Genomic DNA, 20,727 nt, shown 5'->3' on the forward strand with positions numbered 1-20,727 from the left:
AAGGTTTCAGTCTGAGAGCATCTGCATTAAAAACCGCACGGGAGGGGAGACGCTGATGGGCACCGGCTGCACTTGGACACCACCCTGGTGCAGGATGCGGCCGTCAGTCAGCCCTGGCTCCAGCCTGGGCGATCAGATTGCTTCGGTGCTGGGTGTGCCAGGTGTGCCGGCTGTGCCAGGTGTGACAGCTCCCAGCCCAGCCCTGCGGCCATCACCGTGGCATCAAAACCTTGGTCCCTATGAGTTCTGCAAAAAGGGCATTTCCAGCATCTAGAGATCCCACCAGAGTGCAAACCTGTGCACAAACATTCACTCACAAACACACACAATCCTGAGACCGTGCAGTCTCTCCCAGATGTGCTTCCCCCATGTCCCACGGACCCCAGTCCCTCTCCTCCACAGGGATGAGGAGGGTCCTGCCAGCACAGGGATGAGCAGCAGCACCAGGGGCACCATGGGCGGCCACTCCTGCTCCTTGCTGAGGGATCTGGGGGCATCACAGGGGTGCGTGGTGGACGCTGGGTGTGTGAGAGGTGACACTGTCCACTCCCAGGTACTGGAGCATCTGCCACCTTCCTGCTGCCCCAGGGTCTTGGGGCTCCTGGGGGAACCGGCTGGGCTCCTCTCTAGAAACAGGGTCTTTATTTCCTTGCTCAGAAAAATAGATTCATTTCCAAAGTTTAAAAAGAGTTTAAAAACAGGGAATGATGGAAGTGGAGGCTGGAATGTGGCTGGCAGTGGGGCTGTACATGAGATGGTGCAGACGGGGTTGAGCCGTCCTGCTCAGTAGCTCTCCTCCTCCTCATGGTAGTAGTGGTACCCGGGAGGGTCCCCGCTCTGGTCACCGGCGGCGTTGGCCACCTCGCCCTGGCTGCCCTGTGGGCAGTACTTGGGGTCGTAGATCTGGCGGCCGAGGCCAAAGACCTGCCCGCTCTGGTTGGCGCCCTGGTTGGAGCCCATCTGCAGCGACATGGAGGAATTGTCACACTTCTCTGTCCCCATCTTGGCATCATAGATGTGTCTCCTGGTGCCGGGAGCTGTCATGCCCACCTGGAAGGAAGGACAGGATGGAGCAGGGCTCAGCTATGGTCCCCCCCATCCCTCCCCAGCCCGGTGTGGGGGCTCACCTGGCTGGCACACTTGTTGGTGCCCATCTGGAGGCTGATGGTGGAGTGGTCCATGGGTGGCAGGATCTGATTTTTGGGGTCGTAGAGGTGCCTCCGGGTGCCATAGGCCGTCATGCCGGACTGGCTGGCACACTTGTTTGTGCCCATCTGACAAAGGGGTCTGGTGAGGAGTGTGTGCTGCCCCACATGTGCCCCTTCTCGCCTCGTCCCTGTCCCCTAGTGCTCCCTGACCCATCCCAGGCTCACAGCCATCGAGTGCTGGACACAGAGCCAAGACGGTCCCAGATCCCAAGGACACTTGAGGCATCTCAAGCCTCAGGTACCTCCAGCTGTGCTTGGAGCTGTGACACCACTGAGAATTTGATAGAATTGGGCACCCCTTGTCCAGCCCCCCCACCCTGGAACCCTGTGGGGCAGCCCACCTGCAGCCCGATCACGCACTGCCCAGCTTTCATCTTGGCCTCGTCGAAATTCCTCTGCTGCTTCTCCGAGTACTTCACACCGATGTCCACCCCGCTCTGCAGCCCCTTTGTCTTGGCCTGCCGGGAGTGGTCGTGAGGAAGGACAGGGGTCCCAGACCCCCCACCCTCTCCCTGGGCAGGGGGAACCGTGGGGTCCCACAGGCACCAGACCGAGCTGGAGGTCCCCACATGGCTGCAGCCGCTCCCAAGCTGCTCATCCCCCCGTGCTCACCATTCCCGCCAGCGCCAGCAGTGACACCTGCACCTGCGTCAGGTTCCCGCTCTCAAAAAGGTCGTTGGCCTCGAAGAGGTCCACGGGGTTCATGCCATAGCTGGCCATGGCCTTGATGAAGTTGGAGAGGTTCTCAAGCTGCGGAGAGGTAGAGGGGTGAGCCCCGGAGGGTGACAGCAGAGGGACAGCGGGTGGGTGGCAGCAGGGCTGCACCTACCTGGTGCCAGTTCTGAGCCGAGCAGTTGATCTTCCTCACCGAGTTGGGCTGCAGCTTGTTCATGAGCCTGGAGGGAGGCAGGGGGGACATGGGGCAGGAAGAGATCCCAAGGGGCCACAGGGCATGGGCCCCTTTTGGGAAGGTCCAGCCCAGGCCTCCCCCATGTGAGGCAAATTCCTCCCTCCAGGTCCCTCTTTGTCCTCAGGGCTCTCCCCAGACACAGAAGCTTTGGGGGTGACTCCAACAGGTCCCTCTGGTACAGATCCAGCCCACCTTTCCCACAAGGTGGTGAAGGTCCCCTGGAGGGTTGGCATCCCCCATCCCCACCCAGCTGGAGTGGGGGCCGTGCTCAGCATCGTCCCAGGACTCACTCGCAGAGGATCACCCCGTCCTTCAGCCCCTTCTGGAAGTCAGGTCCGATCTGTTTTCCTGTGACGCTCTCAATCCACGTCCGCAGCTCAGCCTCCTTCTGTGGGTCATATTTCTGGGCAAGCTGGGGGGGGCAGTGGGGGGGACAGCTCAGGCAGGGTGCAACATGCACCCCAAACCCCTCATGGGGACAGTTCCCCCCTCCCTGGGATGGGAACGGGGACAGGAGCACGAGGATGATGCTGCCAACAGACGCAGCAGCCTCTGAACCATTCCAAAAGTATGAGAAGGAACTGCCCATGGGATTAGGGGGAAGTGCCCCCCCGGATCTGTCCCTCCCTCTCCCGTGGAGCCCGTGGGAGCCCAGCTCCGAGCCCTGGGGGTCGTGGCCACGAGATGCTCTCCCTTTCCCTTCCGGCGAGGCCCAACCTCCGCCACAGATTCCTCGGTCACCACGGCTATGCCAGGAATGTGGACGCCTCCTCCCAAATGGAGACCAGCTGCCAGGGCCGGCAGCATCTCCAGCAGCGTCGTCTCGGCCCCGGCCCGCAAGGGAAAGGAAAGGCCTCCTGGCCTGGGGTGGAGAAGGGCCTGGAAACCCCGAGTGCTGCCCCAGCCGAGCCCCTCCTATGCTCAGCTGGCACCTGGGGGTGGCCGCAGAGCAGCCACCAACCTCTCGCCCATCCTGTCCCTTCCTGGCCCCATTATGTGCTGGGGCCATGAGTCCTCAGGGATTCCAGCCACACAGTGGGATGGGCACAGTCCAGCCCAGCTATGTAGTAGGGAAATGCTCCGGCCCCAGTGGGGAGCTTGACCAATGCAGGACACCAGATCACGCTCATGACGCCACGTGTGTCCTGGCTGGGGGATTTTACAGTCCCACCAGCTGATTTTCTGGAGCGTGAGCAGCTGAAGCCTCTTCCCTCCCCACGGCCAGCCTGAGGGTTTCCTAGGGCATGGGGGGTGCATAGCGGACCAGCCCTAGAGGGATCCCACCACAGCCCAGTCTGCAAGGGCTTGCACAGACTGGGAGCGCGCCACTGGTCTAACTGGTTCCCAGTCGGTGATGTCACCTCCATCAGACACACCGGGGCAGTCGGACTGGCTCATCTCTTGCTGAATCAACACGAAGCACCGAGAGCACGCAGCGGCGAGGCCCCGGCGCGTGTCACCCGCTCTGCCGGGGCAGCCCAGCCCCGGGCAGGCCAGGGCCCGCCCGCTCCGTTACGAAATGCAAATCCCCTGCGAGGCCAGGTAAGGAGCTCTCGGCCACGGCCACCACATCCCGCCGCCACGGCCGTGGCAGCCACGTGCCCGTCACCACTTGTCCTTTCTCCTGCCTGCCCTGGCCCTGTCCAGGTGTCCCCGGGCAGAACACACACAAACGGGACCACCGGCCACCTGCCTGGGGCCGGGCACAGCCACCGACCACCCAGGCTGCTGTGTCCCCCTGTGCCCCCCGGCCCGGCAGGACCCCCGTGCGCTGTCGAGGGCGCAGGAGGGTGCTGGCAGCTGCCTGAACCCCGCGGCACCCGGGTGCCTCCTAGGGATGCAAACAGTTCAGCCGGAGGCTCCTATTCCTGTTCCCCCTTCCGGCCCCGCGGCACTCCGGCGGGAGAGTCACCGGGGCCGCGGGGACGCTGCCGGGCTGGAGCATCCCGCAGAGCGATGTGGAGCTGCGGGGAAGCAGAAAGTGGAGAAGTTTCGTGGAGCTGGTCCGGAGCCGCGGAGGACCGAGGCTATCGCCCCCAGCCCCGGGTGTGACGGGAACGGTGTCCCGCGGTTTTCCAGGGGCAGCGGAGCCATAGCGGCCACCGCACGGGAGACACCCAGCCCCGGTCCCCCATGACACCTCCCTGGGACCCTCTAGGCAGACTCAGGGCGACCCGAGACTGGGAGCTCAGCTTCGACATCCCCAGCCCTCAGAGACCTCGGTACACTAGGTCCTTCGGTTCCGCATCGCCCCGGGAAGCCCCGGATTTCCATCCTCCCGGAATCCCCCAACTTCTCCACTCTCGGCCGGCTCTGCATGCCTGGGGCACACCGGAAACCCCCCCGGCTCTCCAGAACCCGGGATGCAACCGGGACGCCGCAGCAGCACCGGGATGCCCGGCTCTCCCGGGCGTCCAGGAGCACCGGCAGCCACAGCGCCCGGTGGCCCCGATATCCCCCAGCCCCCGCTTCGCCCCCGTCCGGTGGTCCCGGTACCGCCCGGCCCCCGCCGCGGCTCACCCGGTTCTTGACTTCGGCGGAGAGGCCGTAGGACGGGCCCTTGTTGAACTGGGAGCTGCTCATGGCGGGCAACGGAGCCGGTACCGGAGCGGGGAGAGGGCAGCGGGGCCGGTACCGGAGCGGGGTCGGGCGGGGCGGGGGCGGGGTCGGGCCCGGCCCCCCCGCGTTGATTGGACGGGGAGAAATGTCCAAATAAGGGCAGGAGCGGCCGGATCGAGCGGAGGGTCCTGAACCCCGACATTGGGACCTGGAGGGCACCGGGAGTCCGGGGCCAGGGCTGGATCCGTCCCGGGCACACGGGCACAGGGCACACACACGCACTCGCCCGCGGGCAGACGCACACACCGACAGACGGGGACACGCGTGTGAGTCCCCGTACACAGGTGTGGGCACCCTGGCCCACGGGCACGCGTTGTGCACAAACACACACACACGCACCCCCGACCCACGGGCGCTGCCCTGCACACGCACAGCCACTCGCACACTCACTCGCTCACTCATGCACTCAGACACTCACACGCACCTGCCTGCCCGCACCCACGGTCACGCACACACGCAGGACACGCGTACGCGTTCCCTCGTCCCCGCACCTCACGGATCTCCACCGGTCCCCGACCCTGTCCCGCTCCTCTTGCCCCGACCCCCGCCGTACCCGTGCTCTCCACGGGGCCGGCAGATGGTCCACGCGAGACAGCCCGGACCGGTCCCGCGGAGAGGTTCCGGGATGAAGCGGAGGGGACACCACCACCCCCCGACCGCCCGCGGGGCCGGCAGCCGGCCCCATGAGCAGAGGCCGGGGGTCCCCACGCAGCACCCGTGGCTGGGTGGGACTGTGCGTGTGCAAAGGCTGGTGGGGACAGGGGGCAGGGCAGTGACCCCAGCAGGCACCGCCACCGAGCCCACAGAAGGGCAGAGCGGGGAGCACCCCACGGGTGGGAGCCCAGAGCCCCCCATCCCACTCACCCCCACATCCCGGGACGGATGGACACCCCCAAACAGGGTGAACTCCCCAGAGGGTGGGGGTCCCACGGGGACCAGCACCGGTCCCAGAGTGGGGTACAGCCGCCCCACCCCTCTGTAAGCCCTGGGCTGAAGCACTGAAACCCCTTCAAATATCCCCAGGAGTGCCGGGGTCCCGCTGCCCCCCCGTGACCCAGCAGAGCAGCCAGGGTGCCCCTGGCCCCGGCCTCGCTCCTGGGTGCGCGTTTGGCTTTTCCTGTTTCAGGTCGGGCTGCGAAGCCGATGAGGAAACGAGGCGGCGTCACACGCGCCCTCCTGACACTGCGCCCCGCGAATGTGACCGGCGCCGTGAGGAGCCGGCACGGCGGCCGGGCCGAGCGAGGGGCTGAGGGCAGCGGCTCGGCCCCCCGGGAACGATGTTCTCCCGGAAGAAGCGGGAGCTGATAAAAACCCCCTCCATCTCCAAGAAGAGCCGGGCGGGAAGCCCCGTCCCACAGACCCTGCCGGTGAGTTTCCCCCCCCCCCGGCACCCCCGGCACGGTGGGGGTTGTAGGGGCAACAGCACCCACGGAACTGCTGGGGAAGAGCCACAGGGTGGCAATGGGGACCTGGATACCTCCAGGAGGTCTGCGAAAAGGAGGGAAACGAGAAAGAACCCTACTCACTGGGCTGGTGGGGGGGAATTTTGCCCCAGATGAAGGGGACGGAGCAGCCGCCGAGGGAGGCGGGAGGGCAGGAAGGGACAGGGAGGAAACGGGGGGGCTGTAGCCGAGGGTTTGGGGAGGGCAGAGAGACTCCCAAACCTCTCTGGCGACTGAGGCGGGAGCGGGGCGACGGCAGGCTCGGCCAGCCCCGGTGCCTCGGCTCTGCCAGGTATTTATTTATTGACTTGTGGACCCCCCCCGTGCCGGAGGAGCCAGGAGGAAACGCCACCGGCCGGGGCTCCCCGGCGCACCCCGCACTGCCCGCCCCGCGCCTGCGCCCCAGTCCCGGTGATTGGGGCGAGACCAGGCTGGCACGATGCGGCCGACGGCGACCCGGAGCCCACCCGCGGCTCCTTAGCAGGGGACACCCGTCCCCATCCCCGTCCCGACTCCCCGGCAGAGGGGCCTATGGGTGGCGGCCAGCGGGATGCTCGGCCGGGCTGCGGGCAGGAAAAGCTACAGCCCCTCGGCGGCGGCGGGCAGAGCCCACCCGCCCCAGCGCTCCCTGGACTCGCTGCCCCGCACGCCCGCCGTGAGGCTGACGGTACGGCCGGGGGCACCCCGGGGCACCGGAGGGAGGGACGGGGGTCGCCGGGGCCGCTTCATCCCGGGAGGACCGAGACAGGGCTGGGGTGCCCCCAGGCATTTTGGGGTGGGGGCCTTTGTGCCCCCTTGCAGCCCCGTGGTGGTCTGGCCCTCTGTGGGGCTGGGCTCCCCCGTTCGCCCTCGCCCGCGGAAGCCTCGTGCTCTCGGCGCTCCGCTTCTGCTCCGCCGGAGCCAAAAACGCTTCCGGCAGCGCCCGGCCAGGGATGCTCAGACCCTGCGCGTTCGTGTCACACCGGGTGCCAAGGAGTCACTGGTGGGAGCTGCTGGGGGGGCTGAGGGGCTACAGGGTCCCCTCCCCACACCCGAGGACTCTTTGCTGGATGTGTGGCCCTCAAGACATGCACAGCCCTGGACAGAGCCGGTACCAGCCCCTCCCTCAGTGCGATTTTACCCCTAGAAATTTGGGGCTTCCTCCATCTGTAAAATACCTTCAAAGCCCCCAACAGCAGCCTGGGAGGTGTCCCTGTCTCTGCCTCCTCCCCCAGCAAGAGAGCAGCTGGAAAAGAGGAAGTGATGTGCGGGCTGGATCCTGCACCATTTGGCTGTGCTGGGGTCCCCAGCCCCCTGGGATGGGCAGCCTCATCACAGTGGGTGCTGGAGTGGACAAGCAACGTCACCCACACGGTCACTGTGTGCCCCTCATGACAAACACAGATCCAGAGGGGCTGGCAAGGACTGGTGGGGGCAGCCAGGCAAGTGCCCAGACCCTGCCCAGTCTCCCAAGACGGTCCCCAAAGGTGATCCCTACCTGGGGAAACTGAGGCACAACACAGCTGCGGGGCCTGGCACCAGCCCCCCAAGGCAACAGCTCCCCAGGCTGGTGGTATGATGGGTCCTGGGGTGCTTCCCTCTCTGGGGTCCCCGCCATACTGGCTGTGCCCTCAAACTCATCCTTGCTCCCCAGGACCTCTCCCGCAAAGATTGCCTGGAGGCGCCGGGCTCCAGCGTGGGGGAGCAGCCCCCGGCCAGCGCCAAGCTCAGCAGCAGCCCCAGCGCCGTGGGCACCCTGAAGCGCCCCACCAGCCTGAGCCGCCATGCCAGCGCCGCCGGCTTCCCCCTGCACGCAGCCCCCCGCGCCGTGCCCAAGGGCCACAAGACTCCCCTTTGCTACAGCCCGATGGAGGGCGGGGAGGGTCCCTTCATCGACTCCGAGGACATCTCCCAGATGCTGGCAGATGTCGCCCGCTTTGCCGATGCGCTGGAGAAGCTGCGGGATGTGGTGCTGCGCGATGGTGAGTGCCCACCCCGTGCCAAGCACCTGCATCACAGCACCCCGGGACACACCCCACCCGTGGGTGGGAGTCTCTGCCTGGATCAGAGGGCACCAGGACCCCCAAGGGACGTGCAGCAGCAGTCAGAGGTGGTGGGTGAGCGGTGGGTGGCTGCTGGAGCTCGGAGCCGGGATAACGTGGCTTCCTGCCACGAGCTATTTTCATCCGCCCGTTTTCCTGTTTACAGCGCGGCGCTGCCAGCCGCCTGCCAGGGCCCCCCGAGCCCCGCAGGGTGCTGGGCACGGCCCCCCAGCCCGCCAGGGTGGCCAGCAGGATGGGGCTGGGTGGTCTGCAGGCTCATGAGCAGCTCTCCTTGACCGAGAGGACACAGGGAATGCCTTGAACCTGTGGTCTGGGGGCATGTGACAGCATGTAGTCAGTCCTGGTTGTGCAGAAACCCCTTCCTGACCCCGAGCTGGGGGCTGGGATGGGGAGGGGGCTTTGCCTGGCTGGGCAGTAGGTGCTGATCCCCCATCCCAGCGCTTGCCTGAGGGAGGTTCCCCATTTCCTAACCAGGCTGTCAGTCCCCAGCCCTCACCCTACACTGGGGGGTGCTGACCAGACCCCTGGGCTGGCAACTGGAGCCCACAGAGGGGAGGGTCTGGGGGGGGACCTGTGGGATGCAGCAAGCCTGGCTGGACCAGGCACATCCCTCCCAACTGGGAGCGTCCATCTGGCAGGAGGGAGGGAAGGAAATGGAGGAAATTCCCAAACTGCTTTCAAGGGAAAAAGCTACTACGGAGGAAAAAATGCCTCAAAGGTCAGGCTGCCCCTCAGCCAACACCAGGCTGGGCAGGAGACACACGGTCATGGGTGTGGGGAGGTGCTGGACAAGCAGGATGTGGCCATGCCAGGCCTGGAAGCCCCGAGGGCAGGGGGATTTGCTGCATGGTCTGGGAGATGGCCTGTCCCTGCCTGGGATGTGGCTGGCAGGGGGTGGCTGGGAGGTAAACAGGGCAGGGACAGGGATGCAGAGCAGAGACACGGGGCAGGGACACGGGACAGGGACACAGGGCAGGGACGTGGGACAGGGGTGCAGCACCTCAGCCCCCCTCTCTTGCAGACTCCAAGGAGCCCCAGCGGCCGCTGGCCCACGAGTGCCTGGGTGAAACCCTGCGCATCCTGCGCCAGGTCATCAACAAGTACCCGCTGCTCAACACCCTGGAGACCCTGACAGCCGCTGGGACCCTCATCTCCAAAGTCAAGGGTGAGACAGTGGGGCTGGGAGCTCTGTCCCACTCCCCTCCTGCCCCACGGTGGGATGGGGGGATTGGGGAACTCATGGAGGGGCTGCCGGCAGTGGGGCTGCCCCATGGACCGGCAGAGAGGGTGAAAGTGTCGTCTGCCTCTTGCTGTGGTTCAGCTTTAAGGATGCTGTAGTGTCAGAAATGACAGATCCTGCCCGGGGGTTTCCAGGCACAGCCACAGGAAAAACACGGAAATAATCAGACCCTGCTCCTGGCAGCCTCTCATGTTTATGGAGCGGGATCTGGGAGGTTAGATCCCAGCTGGGCACCACCTCCCACCACTGTCACCCACGGGAAGGGGGCGGCTGCACCTACCAGAGGCACAGCACAACCTTCTGAGTCACCCGTGGCTTCCTGGACACCAACCAGGAACTGCAGGGGACAGGAAGCTCATGACGGGTGGCAGGAGGGCTGCCATGGGGCTGGTCCCACACAGGAATGGGGGGGAGTGGGCTTGGAGCAGGACCCAGGCCCACCCCAAGGAGCTGACCTGGGGTCTGCCCAGGAGCCCTGGCCACTGGTGTCCCGTGGTGTGGGAGCCTGCCAAGGGCTGTTGGCCCCGGTTCCTGCTGCTGGTGATGGTTCCTCTTTTGGCTGCGGGCAAGAGCCCTCCTGGAGGAGTTCATCCTGCTTGGAGAGGGGGCTGGAGGAGCCATGAGGCAAGGCAGGCAGTGGAACAGGTCCAGCAGCACTTTTCCAGCAGCCCTGAGTAACGGGAATAAACAGAAACACGAGCCAAGGGATGCTGTCAGGGAAGTCAGTCCTGGGAAGGAGGAGGGGGAAACTGCTGCACTGGAAAAATCCATCATCTATAGGGATGATCTTTCCCACTGCTCCCTTGACTCACCCCAGCCCCAAAGCCCCCTTGATACCAGCATGAGCTGGCAGGTTTTTCCTGCTGAGACAGGGACAGGTGCTTGTGCCAACAGGGCTCCCACATTTCCTCATCTCCAGGTTTCCACTACGAATCCAACAATGAGGCGGACAAGCGGGAGTTCGAGAAGGCCATCGAGACCATCGCTGTGTCCTTCAGCAGCACGTAAGGGAGTTTGGGCAGCCATCCCCCAGGGGCAGCCCGTGTCACTGTCCCTGTGCTGAGCCCGGCCATGCTCCTCTCCCCACAGGGTGTCCGAGTTCCTCATGGGGGAGGTGGACAGCAGCACCATCCTCTCCATCCCACCCAGCGACCAGAACCAGGTGAGTGATGCCCAGATGCTCCCACCACGTGGGGCTCAGGATCACTCAGGGCTCTGGCTGCTCCCCTCAGCTCTGGTGTGGGCCCAGAGCAGGCTGTTGCTCTGGTGACAGTCCTGTCAGCTCCCGGGCACAGCTGAGTTCCAGCAGTGGCCAAAAGACTCCAGCAGCTCCGGCTTCCATCCTTCCGCCAGCCCCTCCAGCTGCTCCCCATCCTCTTGGCTGACCACTCCCTTTTCTTTCCCAATTCCCAAAGACTATGGAGAGCCTCTATGGGGGGATTCCTGGGCCTGGAGGAGACGGTGTGCCCTCGGGCATGGACAGCTACGACACAGGTAAGCAGGATGAGTCTGGGTGAGGGTTTGGGGTCTGTGCAGGAAGCAGCACCTTCCCCATCATCGCTGCCATCCTGAGCCACACGCGGCTCCTCAGCTGCGAAAAGGCAGCAGAGCTGGTGGCACCAGGGCTGGCATGGAGCTGGGGGGGTTTGCGCTGGAAGCTCACGGAGTGTCCGTCCCACTGCAGCCTGTCCTCCGGCTGAGGAGGTGGACGTGATGCTGCAGCGCTGTGAGGGGGGCGTGGACGCTGCCCTCCAGTACGCCAAAACCATCTCCAAGTACATGAAGGACCTGATTGGATACCTGGAGAAAAGGACCACACTGGGTGAGTGGGGGGACAGCAAGTGGGTCCCTTCTGGAGCAGGGCTGAGCCACGGGACAGATTGAGGTCCCTCCTGGGGGGCCTCACTCCTCAAGTTCCTGATTTATTTTTCAAAAGGAGATTGGGTTCCATCAGGGAAATCCCGGTGTCTTGTGTCTTTTCACTTCCAACCTTTTCCTTCCAGAGATGGAGTTTGCCAAAGGGCTCCAGAAGATGGCAAACAGCTGCAAGCAAACCATCAGCCAGGAGGTAAGTCCCCAAGTCCCTGAAGCCCCCAGTGCCAGGCTGGATCGGGAGCCAGCCACCCTGGAGAGCCCTTTCCATGTGCCCCAGCTCAGGAGAACATGGGGGCAGCTCTCCAGAGCTCTGCCTGGAGAAATTCAGGATGGGGCTTTTACCAGCAGCAGTCACCAGCCCCACCTTGCCTCTGGCTCTTTCTCCCTGAAGGATGCATCTCCTTGGGCTCGTGCGGGGTGCTGGGGCTCAGGGAGATGTGTTTTCCCTCTCCCCAGACCAACATGCCTTTCCTGTCCATCTACCTGCTGGCCCTGGAGCAGGACATGGAGCATGGGACCTCAGTTCTGCAGGCAGCCAACACCCTGCAGCACCAAACCTTCCTCCAGGTGAGGGGACAAAAGGTCCTTCCGGGGCTGGAGGTCCTGGCATTGCAGAGGTGGCTCTTCCTTAGCTCAGTCCAGAGGGAACCTGCATCCAGCACTTCCCAGGCTGTGGATTTTCATCCCTGGCACAAACCAGCGCCTGTGACCTGTCCTGGGAGTGACAGTGACCACCACAGGGCACTTCTCCTTGCAAAGTCATGGCGAGGGCAGGGCAGGAGTGCTCAGCTCAGGGCATCACGGGGCTGTTCCTCCCTCTCTTGCCATGCAGCCGCTGACGGTGAGACGCCTGGAACACGAGAAGCGCAGGAAGGAGATCAAGGAGCAGTGGCACCGAGCGCAGAGGAAACTGGTGAGTGACTGGGTTTGTGTTCCCAATCCCAGCCTGGAGCAACCCATGACACGTCCTCCTCTGAGCACGCTGGGCACCCTGCCCCTCTCCAGAGGCGTCGGGTGCCTCTGCTGTGCTGGAGGACCCTGGCAGGAGCTGGTGACCCCCTTGCTGGGCTCCATCCTCACCCTGGCTCTCCCTGGCAGCAAGAGGCGGAGGGGAACCTGCGCAAGGCCAAGCAGACGTACATGCAGCGCAGCGAGGAGCACGACAAGGCCAAGTACATGGCGGTGAAAGCAGAGGAGGAGCAGCAAAACACGACCAGCAGCATCACCACCAAAGCCCTGGACAAGAAGAGGCGGCTGGAAGAGGAAGCCAAGAACAAGGTGACAGCTCTGGAGGGGCCTCCTCACTCCTGCTGTTCCCTGAGCCGTGTGGATGAACTGAGCCCTCCCCACGATCCTCAGGAATGCCCGGATAAAGCGGGTCCAAGGGGCTGTTCTTACTCTCCTCACCTCTGAGCTGTTCCCATGCCTTGCTCTCCCAACTCCCAGGCAGAAGAGGCCATGGCCACGTACCGCACCTGTGTGGCCGATGCAAACACGCAGAAGCAGGAGCTGGAGGACACCAAGGTGAACTCCCTGCGGCAGATCCACGAAGTGATCAAACAGACTGACCAGGTTGTCAAGTCGGTGAGTGGGGCTGGGTTGGGGTGTCCCCAGGGCAGGAGGTGGCTGTGCCCTGCTCTGGAGGGCTCAGAGCTGCCTCCCAGCAGAGCTGGCTGAGCTGCCTCTATTCCAGCAGGGGTTTGGGTGCAGATGCAGAGCTCCCCTCTCCCTCGTGCCCAGAAAAGCGCTGCTCCACGCTCCTGATTTCCTACCTAACCTGGAGCTCCTCCCGTGCCAGCCCACCAGGCTCACACCTGTCCCTCTCCACGTCGCTTTTAGGCCACCATCTCCTTCTACCAGCTCATGCACATGCAGACGGCGCCGCTGCCCGTGAACTTCCAGACGCTGTGCGAGAGCAGCAAGCTGTACGACCCGGGCCAGCAGTACGCGTCCCACGTCCGGCAGCTGCAGCGCGGCGACGAGCCCGACGTCCAGTATGACTTCGAGCCCTACGTGTCCCACAATGCCTGGTAAGGGAGGAGAGGGTTCGTTCCTGGGTAATGCTCCAGCTCAGCCACGTTCCCTTCGTTATCTCCTGCTGCCCACGCTCTCCTGCAGGAGCCAGGATGCTTTCAGCATTCCTGAAGGCAGCTCCTGCTGGGAATGCTAGGGCTGGACCAGCTGGGAATTGCCCTCCTTCAATGAATGAGACAGGCTGTTGAGTATTTAAGAGACTGGGATTCCCGAGGCTGGTGGATGGCAGCCATGGATAAGGTTCCCAAGTGTCCTTCCTTCCCGTCCACCTTCCCATTTCCCCCCTCAGGTCTCCCTTTACTCGGGCACGGAAGGGCAGCTTCAATGCCAGCGAGTTCTCCACAAGTGCCGAGGGGGCTGGGGCTGGCTCAGAGGGAGCAGCAGGAGCCAAGGAGTCACCGAGCGGGGCCGGGGCGGCCGAGCGGAGAGGTGAGCCTGGAGCCCCAAAGTTCTCCATCACATGCCCCACATCCCCCCAGGCAAGAGCAGAGTGGGACCCCCAGGGTACTGGGAGCTTTGCTGGCAGCAGCAGGAGGGGCTGGGAGCCTCCCAGCCTGGATTTCCTGAAGGACACTAAATCAGATCTGTGCCATTTTGCTCCCTGACAAACCATTGCCCTGACAAACCATTCCAATCTCCCCTTGCTGGGTGTCACTGGATGCACCGAACCCCACCAGCAGCTTCCCCCAGTCATCCCAGTTTCTCCCAGCATCCAGGCTGTTCTCCAGCTATTCCCTCCCGAACACAGACAGCAATCCCAACGGACTGTGTGTTCTCTCTGCAGGTGGGAGGGGACACCAGGTCCATAAATCCTGGCCAACCTCTGTCGCTGATGCTGACAGCAACCTGGATTCCAACACAGGTAGATATGGGAACAGCCCAGGAGCCCCTCCCAGCACAGCCAATCTAAACCCAGAGCTTCCCAGTTAGGCAGGACTGTCCCCTGTTTTACCTGCCCTGTGAGAACACTGTTCTCACCGACTGTGCTGATCCCAGTCTCCAGTGGGATAGGGTGGGATTTGATGGGACGGGGTGAGCTCTCAGAAGAGAAGCAGCTTTGCAGGTGATTCACTGCTCTGTGGGTTTTCCTTGGACAGGTGAATTTGGCCACAAGCTCCAGCGGCTGTCATCCAACGGCACCGCATCCTCCAGTGAGGAGCTGGAGGAGAAGGACGGGACCACCACCCCCTTTGAGCAGAGTAGGTGACAGGGTGGGAGGTGACAGTGCTGCTGCCACACGCCCCACCACAGCAGAGCTCCCAAATCCAGTAGTTCTGGAGGCAAATCCAACAATTGCTGGAGATTCCTGATGGTGTCCCCAAGCAGCGCTGCCTTCCCCGAGGGATGAGCCCTGCTCAGACCGGTGACAGTGACAGTCCTGCCGTGCCTGACCTCGCATTTCCTTTTCCGTAGGCATCAACGGGATCACCCCGGAGCTGGCGACTCCCACGGGGCCCTTCCGGAATGTTGGCTTGTCCAAGGCTGCCCAGACCCATCGGCTGAGGAAGCTCCGTGCCCCTTCCAAATGTCGGGAGTGCAACAGCTATGTGTACTTCCAGGGAGCCGAGTGCGAGGAGGTGAGCTGGGAGAACTGGGGGTGGAACCCAGCTCTGATCATGGTCAGGAGGACATTTCTCCCGTGGGGAGGGTTCCAGGTGGAAAATGTGGCTTTCCCTGGGTCCTGCAGCATCCTCAACGCATTTTTCCTGTCTCCCACCATGCTCCGAGCGGTGCCTGGTGTCTCTGTGGCTGCCCCCCACCTCCACGTGTTCCCCTCTCTCTTCCAGTGCTACCTGGCCTGCCACAAGAAGTGCCTGGAGACCTTGGCCATCCAGTGTGGGCACAAGAAGCTCCAAGGGAAGCTGCAGCTCTTCGGGCAGGACTTCATGAAGGCATCTCAGGGCAGCCCGGATGGGATCCCCTTCATCGTCAAGAAATGCATTTCGGAGATCGAGAAGCGGGCCCTGAAAACCAAGGTGAGTCACACTCCCCTCTCCTCCTCCTCCTCAGCTGGCTGAGCCACAGGATCTTGGAAGGGTCCTCTGGAAAACCAGCAGGCTCCATTTCAGATTTCCATGGGGCAGGGAGCCAGGGATGAGCTTGGCCCAGATAACCCAAACTCTGCCTTTGGAAACTCACCTCTCCTGCCTCCTGCTTTCCTATGAAGCAGGAACGACTGAGCTGGAAGGAGATCTCCCAAAATGACTTCCCTGAGGGATTTCCCACCCCAAGAGGAGAGGGTGGGAGCACACAGCGAACACGAAGAGGAACCTCTCCTCTCACTTCAGCTCCGCTTTTCTTTCTTTCACAGGGCATCTACCGAGTTAACGGCGTCAAGACCCGCGTGGAGAAGCTTTGCCAGGCCTTTGAGAATGGGAAGGAGCTGGTGGAGCTGTCCCAGGCCTCCCCCCATGACATCAGCAACGTCCTGAAGCTCTACCTGAGACAGGTGAGGTGCTGGTGGTGCCTCGTGGCAGGGGAAGGAGGGGAGGTGGCCAGAGGAACCAACCTGGCCGGAGGAATTCTGCACAAATTGGGCTCAGTGACTGGGTGGGAGGGGAGGGGTCCTTCCCAGGGGGGAGTGGGTTGGCCTTGGAGATGGGGCCACAGTGACCCCCCCCAGCTCATCCCACACAGCGTCACTGTGGTCACAGCCGCACAACAGCGACCTGCCCGAGCTCCGAACAAGGAACACTCCGCCCCTTCCAACTGGGGAACTGGCTACCCAAAAAGGGAAGGGGCCAGCAAAGGTCACCCTGAACAGGCTGAGTCACGTCCCCATGGGGTGGGCTCTGCCCCTGGAGTCAAACTGGGGTGGGTTTTAGTGAGGTCTCTGCCCCTTGGGCACCTTGGAGTGGGGCTCAGTGGGATCTCTGCCCCTCAGGTCACTCTGAGGGGGGCTCAGAGGGATCTCTGCCCCTCGGGCCACCCCAAGGTTGGCTCAGCCCCAGCACCCCCCACCCCGTACCCAAACTGCCGTTGCAGACAGTGTCACCCACATCCTCCAACAGCCTCCACCGCAAGGCAGGAGCGAAGAGGAAGCTGCTTCTCTCTTGCAGGCAGCCGTGGATTAACTCTTTGTGCTGCCTTTCTCTGTAACTCCTCCGAAGGGCAGCTCTGTGTTACCTCACAGGGGAAGCCGTGTCCTTGGGCTCCTGCACATCAGGAGTCAAGGACTCTGAGTTGCCTCCGGGGTTTCTCCAAAGAAAAGCAGAATGGAATGAGAGGGGGAAATCAGTGCTGAGCCCCGACCTGACCCCTCGCTGCAGAGAAATGGGTTAAAGTCCTTCCCTAAAGGGGTAGATGGAGTGAACCTGCTCTGCTGTGAGGCAGCCTGTCCCCAAAACCTCCATTTAAGCCACTCTGAAAACATCCCCAGCCATGTGGAACACCCAGCAGTTAATACCAACCCCGTCTGCTTCACACAAACTTCAAAGCAGTTTCCCCCGCCGCAGCCCCACCTCTGCACATCCTGTGCCCTTCACATCCTGCCTCCCCCACCCAGAACTACCCATCCCTGTCATCTTCCCAGCCAGCCCCTGTCCGCTGGGGAGCCTGCAGCTGGGCCCACCCCAGCCAGGGATTTTCCAGGAAAAAAAGGGAATCCCTGCACCTCAACCCAGCAGGGAGCACCCGTGGGTGGATCAAACGCCGCTTGAGGCTTGAGCTTCACAAGTGCTCCTTGGCCAGGCCTAATGAGGCTGGATTGACATGCTCCAGGAGATGGATAAATAAGTATCACCTCTGGGGAGAGGTTTGTGGCACTGCAGGTCACAGACTCATGGAATCCTGAAGTGGAAGGGATGTTAAAAGTGCTCCAAGCCCTCTCCAAGCTGGCCTGGAGCACTTCCAGGGATGTTTCCTCACTGTAGAAATGCCCCAGATATCCCCAGCTCAGCAGCTCAGCACAGGTCCAGGTCTGATGGAGGTGGGAGCTGCTTGCAGGACTGGGATCATTTCTCTTCTCTTTCTCCTCTTCTCTTCTCTTCTCTTCTCTTCTCTTCTCTTCTCTTCTCTTCTCTTCTCTTCTCTTCTCTTCTCTTCTCTTCTCTCTTCTCTTCTCTTCTCTTCTCTTCTCTTCTCTCTTCTCTCCTCTTCTCTTCTTCTCTCCCTGCAGCTGCCAGAGCCCCTCATGCCCTTCCGGCTGTACAATGAGCTGATGGGGCTGGCCAAGGAGAGCCTGCAGGGTGGCGAGGTCAAGGGCCGGAGCGGGAAGGGCGGCCCCGAGCTGGTGGACAGAGGAGCCGACACTGACCAGGTGGTGCTGACCCTGGTGTTGAAGCTGAGGGAGCTGCTGAAGGAGCTCCCCAGCGAGAACATGGCCACACTCCAGTACCTCCTGCAGCACCTGAGGAGGTGAGAGGGGCATAGCCAGAGCTTGTGTGGCTGCTGGGCACCTTCCCTTTCTCCCCTGGAGTGGGGAGGTGAGCGCAGCCTCTTCACTGGAGTCAGGCCCATGGTTGCAGCTGCTTCTCTCCCCCTCCTGAGGCTCAGGTGCTCCAGCCCAGCATCTCCCCCAGCCCTGCCCATCCACCCCTCTCCCTCCTTGCTCTCACGAGCGGTTCCTCCACCTCCCACCCAGGATCATGGAAGTGGAACAGGACAACAAGATGACCTCTGGCAACCTGGGCATCGTCTTTGGGCCAACGCTGATGCGCCCCAGGCCCACGGATGCCACGATTTCCTTGTCCTCGCTGGTGGATTATCCCCACCAAGCTCGCATCATCGAGGCACTCATCATCTTCTACCCCACCATCTTCGAGCACAAGGATGTGGCAGCACCAGCCGAGCCGGGCAGACGCGGCTCAGGTGCCACGGAGGAGGTGGCCAGTGGTGCTGAGCAGGTAGGAGTCTCCAGGGAGGGGGGGGACTCTCAGGGGATGCTCCATGAACCTTCTGTGGAGTCAGCTCCCAGGGAATGAGAACTCTCCTCCGTGCCCTCACCATCGTCCCTGTTCCCTCCCAGGCCCACGCAGGCTCCCAGCCCGCGGCTCCTTTTGGCACCAGCCCCTACCTGGAGCTGCCTTCGGAGAAGGGGAATTTGGCTTTCAGTGCTGACTCACTCGCAGGTCAGTGAGAGGCACTGGGGGTTCCTGGCGGGCGCAGGTCCCATGGGAGGCATGGGGGGCACGCAGACCCTTCCCCTGCCCCGGGGGCCACAGGTTTGCTGCTGACACTGCAGTGCTGGGCTGGAGGGTGGCACAGAACTCCTCTGTCCCACAGAGTCCGGCGACCGCTCCGTGGACTCCGACTCGGAGCTGGAGGACAGTGGGGAGCCACAGACACACCTGACCAAGCAGGGGAGTGAGATCAGCACGGAGGAGGTTCATTTCTGCGACGAGGGGAGCGAGGGGCCGTGGAGCCGGAGCTGCAGCGTGGGCCAGTCGGACACGGAGGGCTCCGCTCCCCGCTGCTGCAGCCCTGGGAACGAGCAGAGTGACACAGAGGAAGCCCCTGAGAGCCGCAGCCCTGCCACCCCCAAGGATGCCACAAACCAGCCTGGCACCCCTCGGGGCCACGGCAGCCATGAGCTGCAACCCCGGTTCATCTAAGCCACTGGACAGGACCACCACGGACACTGGGATGGACAAAGGGGTAAATCCCAGAGGCTGCCCAGGACACTGGAATGTGGAGGGGTAGGAGGGATGTGGGAGCCCAGGGGGGTTTGGTGTGTCAGCTGCAGGCGAGTCCTGGCTGATTCCTGGCTGGAGCTTTCACACAAAACCCCTGACTCCCTCAGTGCCCGGCTGGGAAATGGGGTCACAGCCTGCCAGGACCCCTGGCTCAGCTGGGGCCATCAAGGACCTTCCCTGGGAGGCAGCTGCGGCTAGGCAGACCCTCCTCTTGTTCAGGACTTAGAGGGAACCCAGGGCTGTGCTGTGCCTGTGCCAGGTGTTTTATTTTTTCTGAGCTCCTGAATCCCTGAATCCCACACCTGTGCTGTGAGATCGAGGTTGGATGAGTCGAAGGACCTGGTCATCCTCGATGGCTGAGGCTGGAAGGGAGCCAAGGCTGCCAGGGTGATATAGGGACAATGACTCAAGATGGGCAGGAGAATGGCACCACGGGGACAGACGGACCTGGAGGCAGCCCCCTGGGACAGGGACACGGCCGGAGCAGCGCTGGGGTTGGGATGGAGCCCCTGCACCATCTCACCCCGAGCCAGGCTTGGCTTTGGTGCTGTGCCGTCTGCCAGGCTCTCAGGGGATGTGCCTCACTGACACCTGACTGAACTAAACTTTCCTGCCCCAAAACCTCAGCACTGCGTGGTCCTGGCCCAGCTGATGGTATCTGCATTGCTGCTTGGATTGATGGGCATTTGAATTGACAGACATTGATGGATGGGCATTTCCCTCCTTGGCAAGAGCCATGCAAGGAGCAGCCACAGGCTGTGGGCAGCCTCAGGGCAGATTTGCCTGGCTCCAGAGTCTTGAGCCCTGCTGAGCTCTCAGGGTTTGGTTGTACAGTCATTTAATCTCCAAAAAGCTGCGCTGCAAGTCCAGGACTAACCCCTCTGCTCTTGGAGCTGGGCAAGGAGCAGGGCCCCATGAGGAAGTGCCTCTTCCTCCTCCTCAGGGCCACCACAGCCTGGATCCAGCCCCAGCCAGTATAACCTTGAGCTTCCTTTTCTGTAAAGACATGAATCAACCCTTCAACAAGACTCCACTACCTCTGCTGGCTAAGAGACTAAAGCCAAAGTGGTTTCGTTTTTTTTAAAGCTGTGAGACTTTCCTGCACTGAGGCACAGAGAAACAAGTGGAGTTTTAGCTTGGAATGAGCTGAGAGCCTTCTCCTTCGTTCTCCTGCTTGTGGGAGACAGACCAGGTGGTGTTGGGGGGTCTCCGACACCTTGGTACTGCAGAAGCAGGCAATGGACGGGAGGTTTGAGCCCTCTGAAGTCGATGGAGAACCCGTCTCAGCAAAGGTACATGAACCCAGGTTAACTCATGAGTTTGGAACTGAGCCAGGGAAGAGCTGGAGACCCCCAGGAGCTGTTCTGCCCCAGCCAGCTCTTCCACAGGATAACTGGATTTTTCCAGGGTAGCAGGAGGATGTGGCACTGCTGCTGCCACGGCGGTACCGCGTGCGTGTGAGGGTGGGTGAGGATGATGAGGGCGAGTGCGAGCGAGAGAAGGGGCTAAAGCTGTGCTTGAGCTTCCTTCGGCAGCAGCTCCATCGTGGTTGTGTCGATTCCGTGTTTGTCCTGACAGGCCTGAGCTGCTGCACGGCGCTGCCTTGTGTCTTGCTGTGTTCACATTGACAAACTTCCGAAAAACCAATAAAACCAGTGTGTTCTGACCCACATTTGTCCTGGGGATCTGGGGCTTCCAGGCTCCCCCAGCTGCAGGAAACATCC

The 20,727-nt window shown here is 62.6% G+C and overlaps 2 protein-coding genes across 3 annotated transcripts; one reads left to right on the forward strand and one right to left on the reverse strand.

Moving 5' to 3' along the window:
* Positions 1-625: 625 nt before the first annotated feature.
* CNN2 (calponin 2) lies at positions 626-4,778 on the reverse strand. Its single transcript, XM_032092698.1, has 7 exons — positions 4,639-4,778; positions 2,409-2,530; positions 2,038-2,104; positions 1,821-1,958; positions 1,550-1,666; positions 1,128-1,274; positions 626-1,050 (listed from the first exon to the last, which is right to left on the reverse strand). The coding sequence occupies exons 1-7, from the start codon at positions 4,699-4,701 to the stop codon at positions 784-786; spliced, it is 921 nt and encodes a 306-aa protein (XP_031948589.1). The 5' UTR covers positions 4,702-4,778; the 3' UTR covers positions 626-783.
* A 109-nt stretch (positions 4,779-4,887) lies between these two features.
* ARHGAP45 (Rho GTPase activating protein 45) lies at positions 4,888-20,673 on the forward strand. Of its 2 annotated transcripts, none has more exons than XM_032092674.1 (23): positions 4,888-6,104; positions 7,813-8,140; positions 9,243-9,386; positions 10,381-10,465; positions 10,551-10,623; positions 10,877-10,955; positions 11,146-11,283; positions 11,465-11,529; positions 11,793-11,903; positions 12,169-12,249; positions 12,435-12,614; positions 12,783-12,920; positions 13,176-13,366; positions 13,660-13,799; positions 14,155-14,232; positions 14,468-14,569; positions 14,784-14,947; positions 15,158-15,346; positions 15,682-15,819; positions 17,488-17,726; positions 17,953-18,214; positions 18,337-18,439; positions 18,594-20,673. In XM_032092674.1, exons 1-23 carry the CDS (start codon positions 6,015-6,017, stop codon positions 18,920-18,922), a joined length of 3,447 nt encoding a protein of 1,148 aa, XP_031948565.1. In that variant the 5' UTR covers positions 4,888-6,014; the 3' UTR covers positions 18,923-20,673. The 2 variants fall into 2 exon arrangements, with proteins under 2 accessions (XP_031948565.1, XP_031948564.1); XM_032092673.1 differs by lacking the exon at positions 4,888-6,104 and adding an exon at positions 6,588-6,846.
* Positions 20,674-20,727: the final 54 nt, after the last annotated feature.

Source organism: Corvus moneduloides, chromosome 28 (assembly GCF_009650955.1).
Source record: "Corvus moneduloides isolate bCorMon1 chromosome 28, bCorMon1.pri, whole genome shotgun sequence".
Lineage (NCBI taxonomy): Eukaryota > Metazoa > Chordata > Aves > Passeriformes > Corvidae > Corvus > Corvus moneduloides.

Bases quoted from the DNA above. Each gene is read 5' to 3' on its own strand.
- ARHGAP45 (XM_032092673.1), top strand. From the start codon at position 6,730: ATGCTCGGCCGGGCTGCGGGCAGGAAAAGCTACAGCCCCTCGGCGGCG. The intron at 11,904-12,168 runs GTGAGGGGACAA...CTTGCCATGCAG, and splicing joins AGCACCAAACCTTCCTCCAG to CCGCTGACGGTGAGACGCCT. The intron at 12,921-13,175 runs GTGAGTGGGGCT...CGTCGCTTTTAG, and splicing joins CTGACCAGGTTGTCAAGTCG to GCCACCATCTCCTTCTACCA.
- CNN2 (XM_032092698.1), bottom strand. From the start codon at position 4,701: ATGAGCAGCTCCCAGTTCAACAAGGGCCCGTCCTACGGCCTCTCCGCC. The intron at 2,105-2,408 runs GTGAGTCCTGGG...GCCTCCCTCCAG, and splicing joins GACGGGGTGATCCTCTGCGA to GCTCATGAACAAGCTGCAGC. The intron at 1,959-2,037 runs GTAGGTGCAGCC...ACCTCTCCGCAG, and splicing joins CGGCTCAGAACTGGCACCAG to CTTGAGAACCTCTCCAACTT.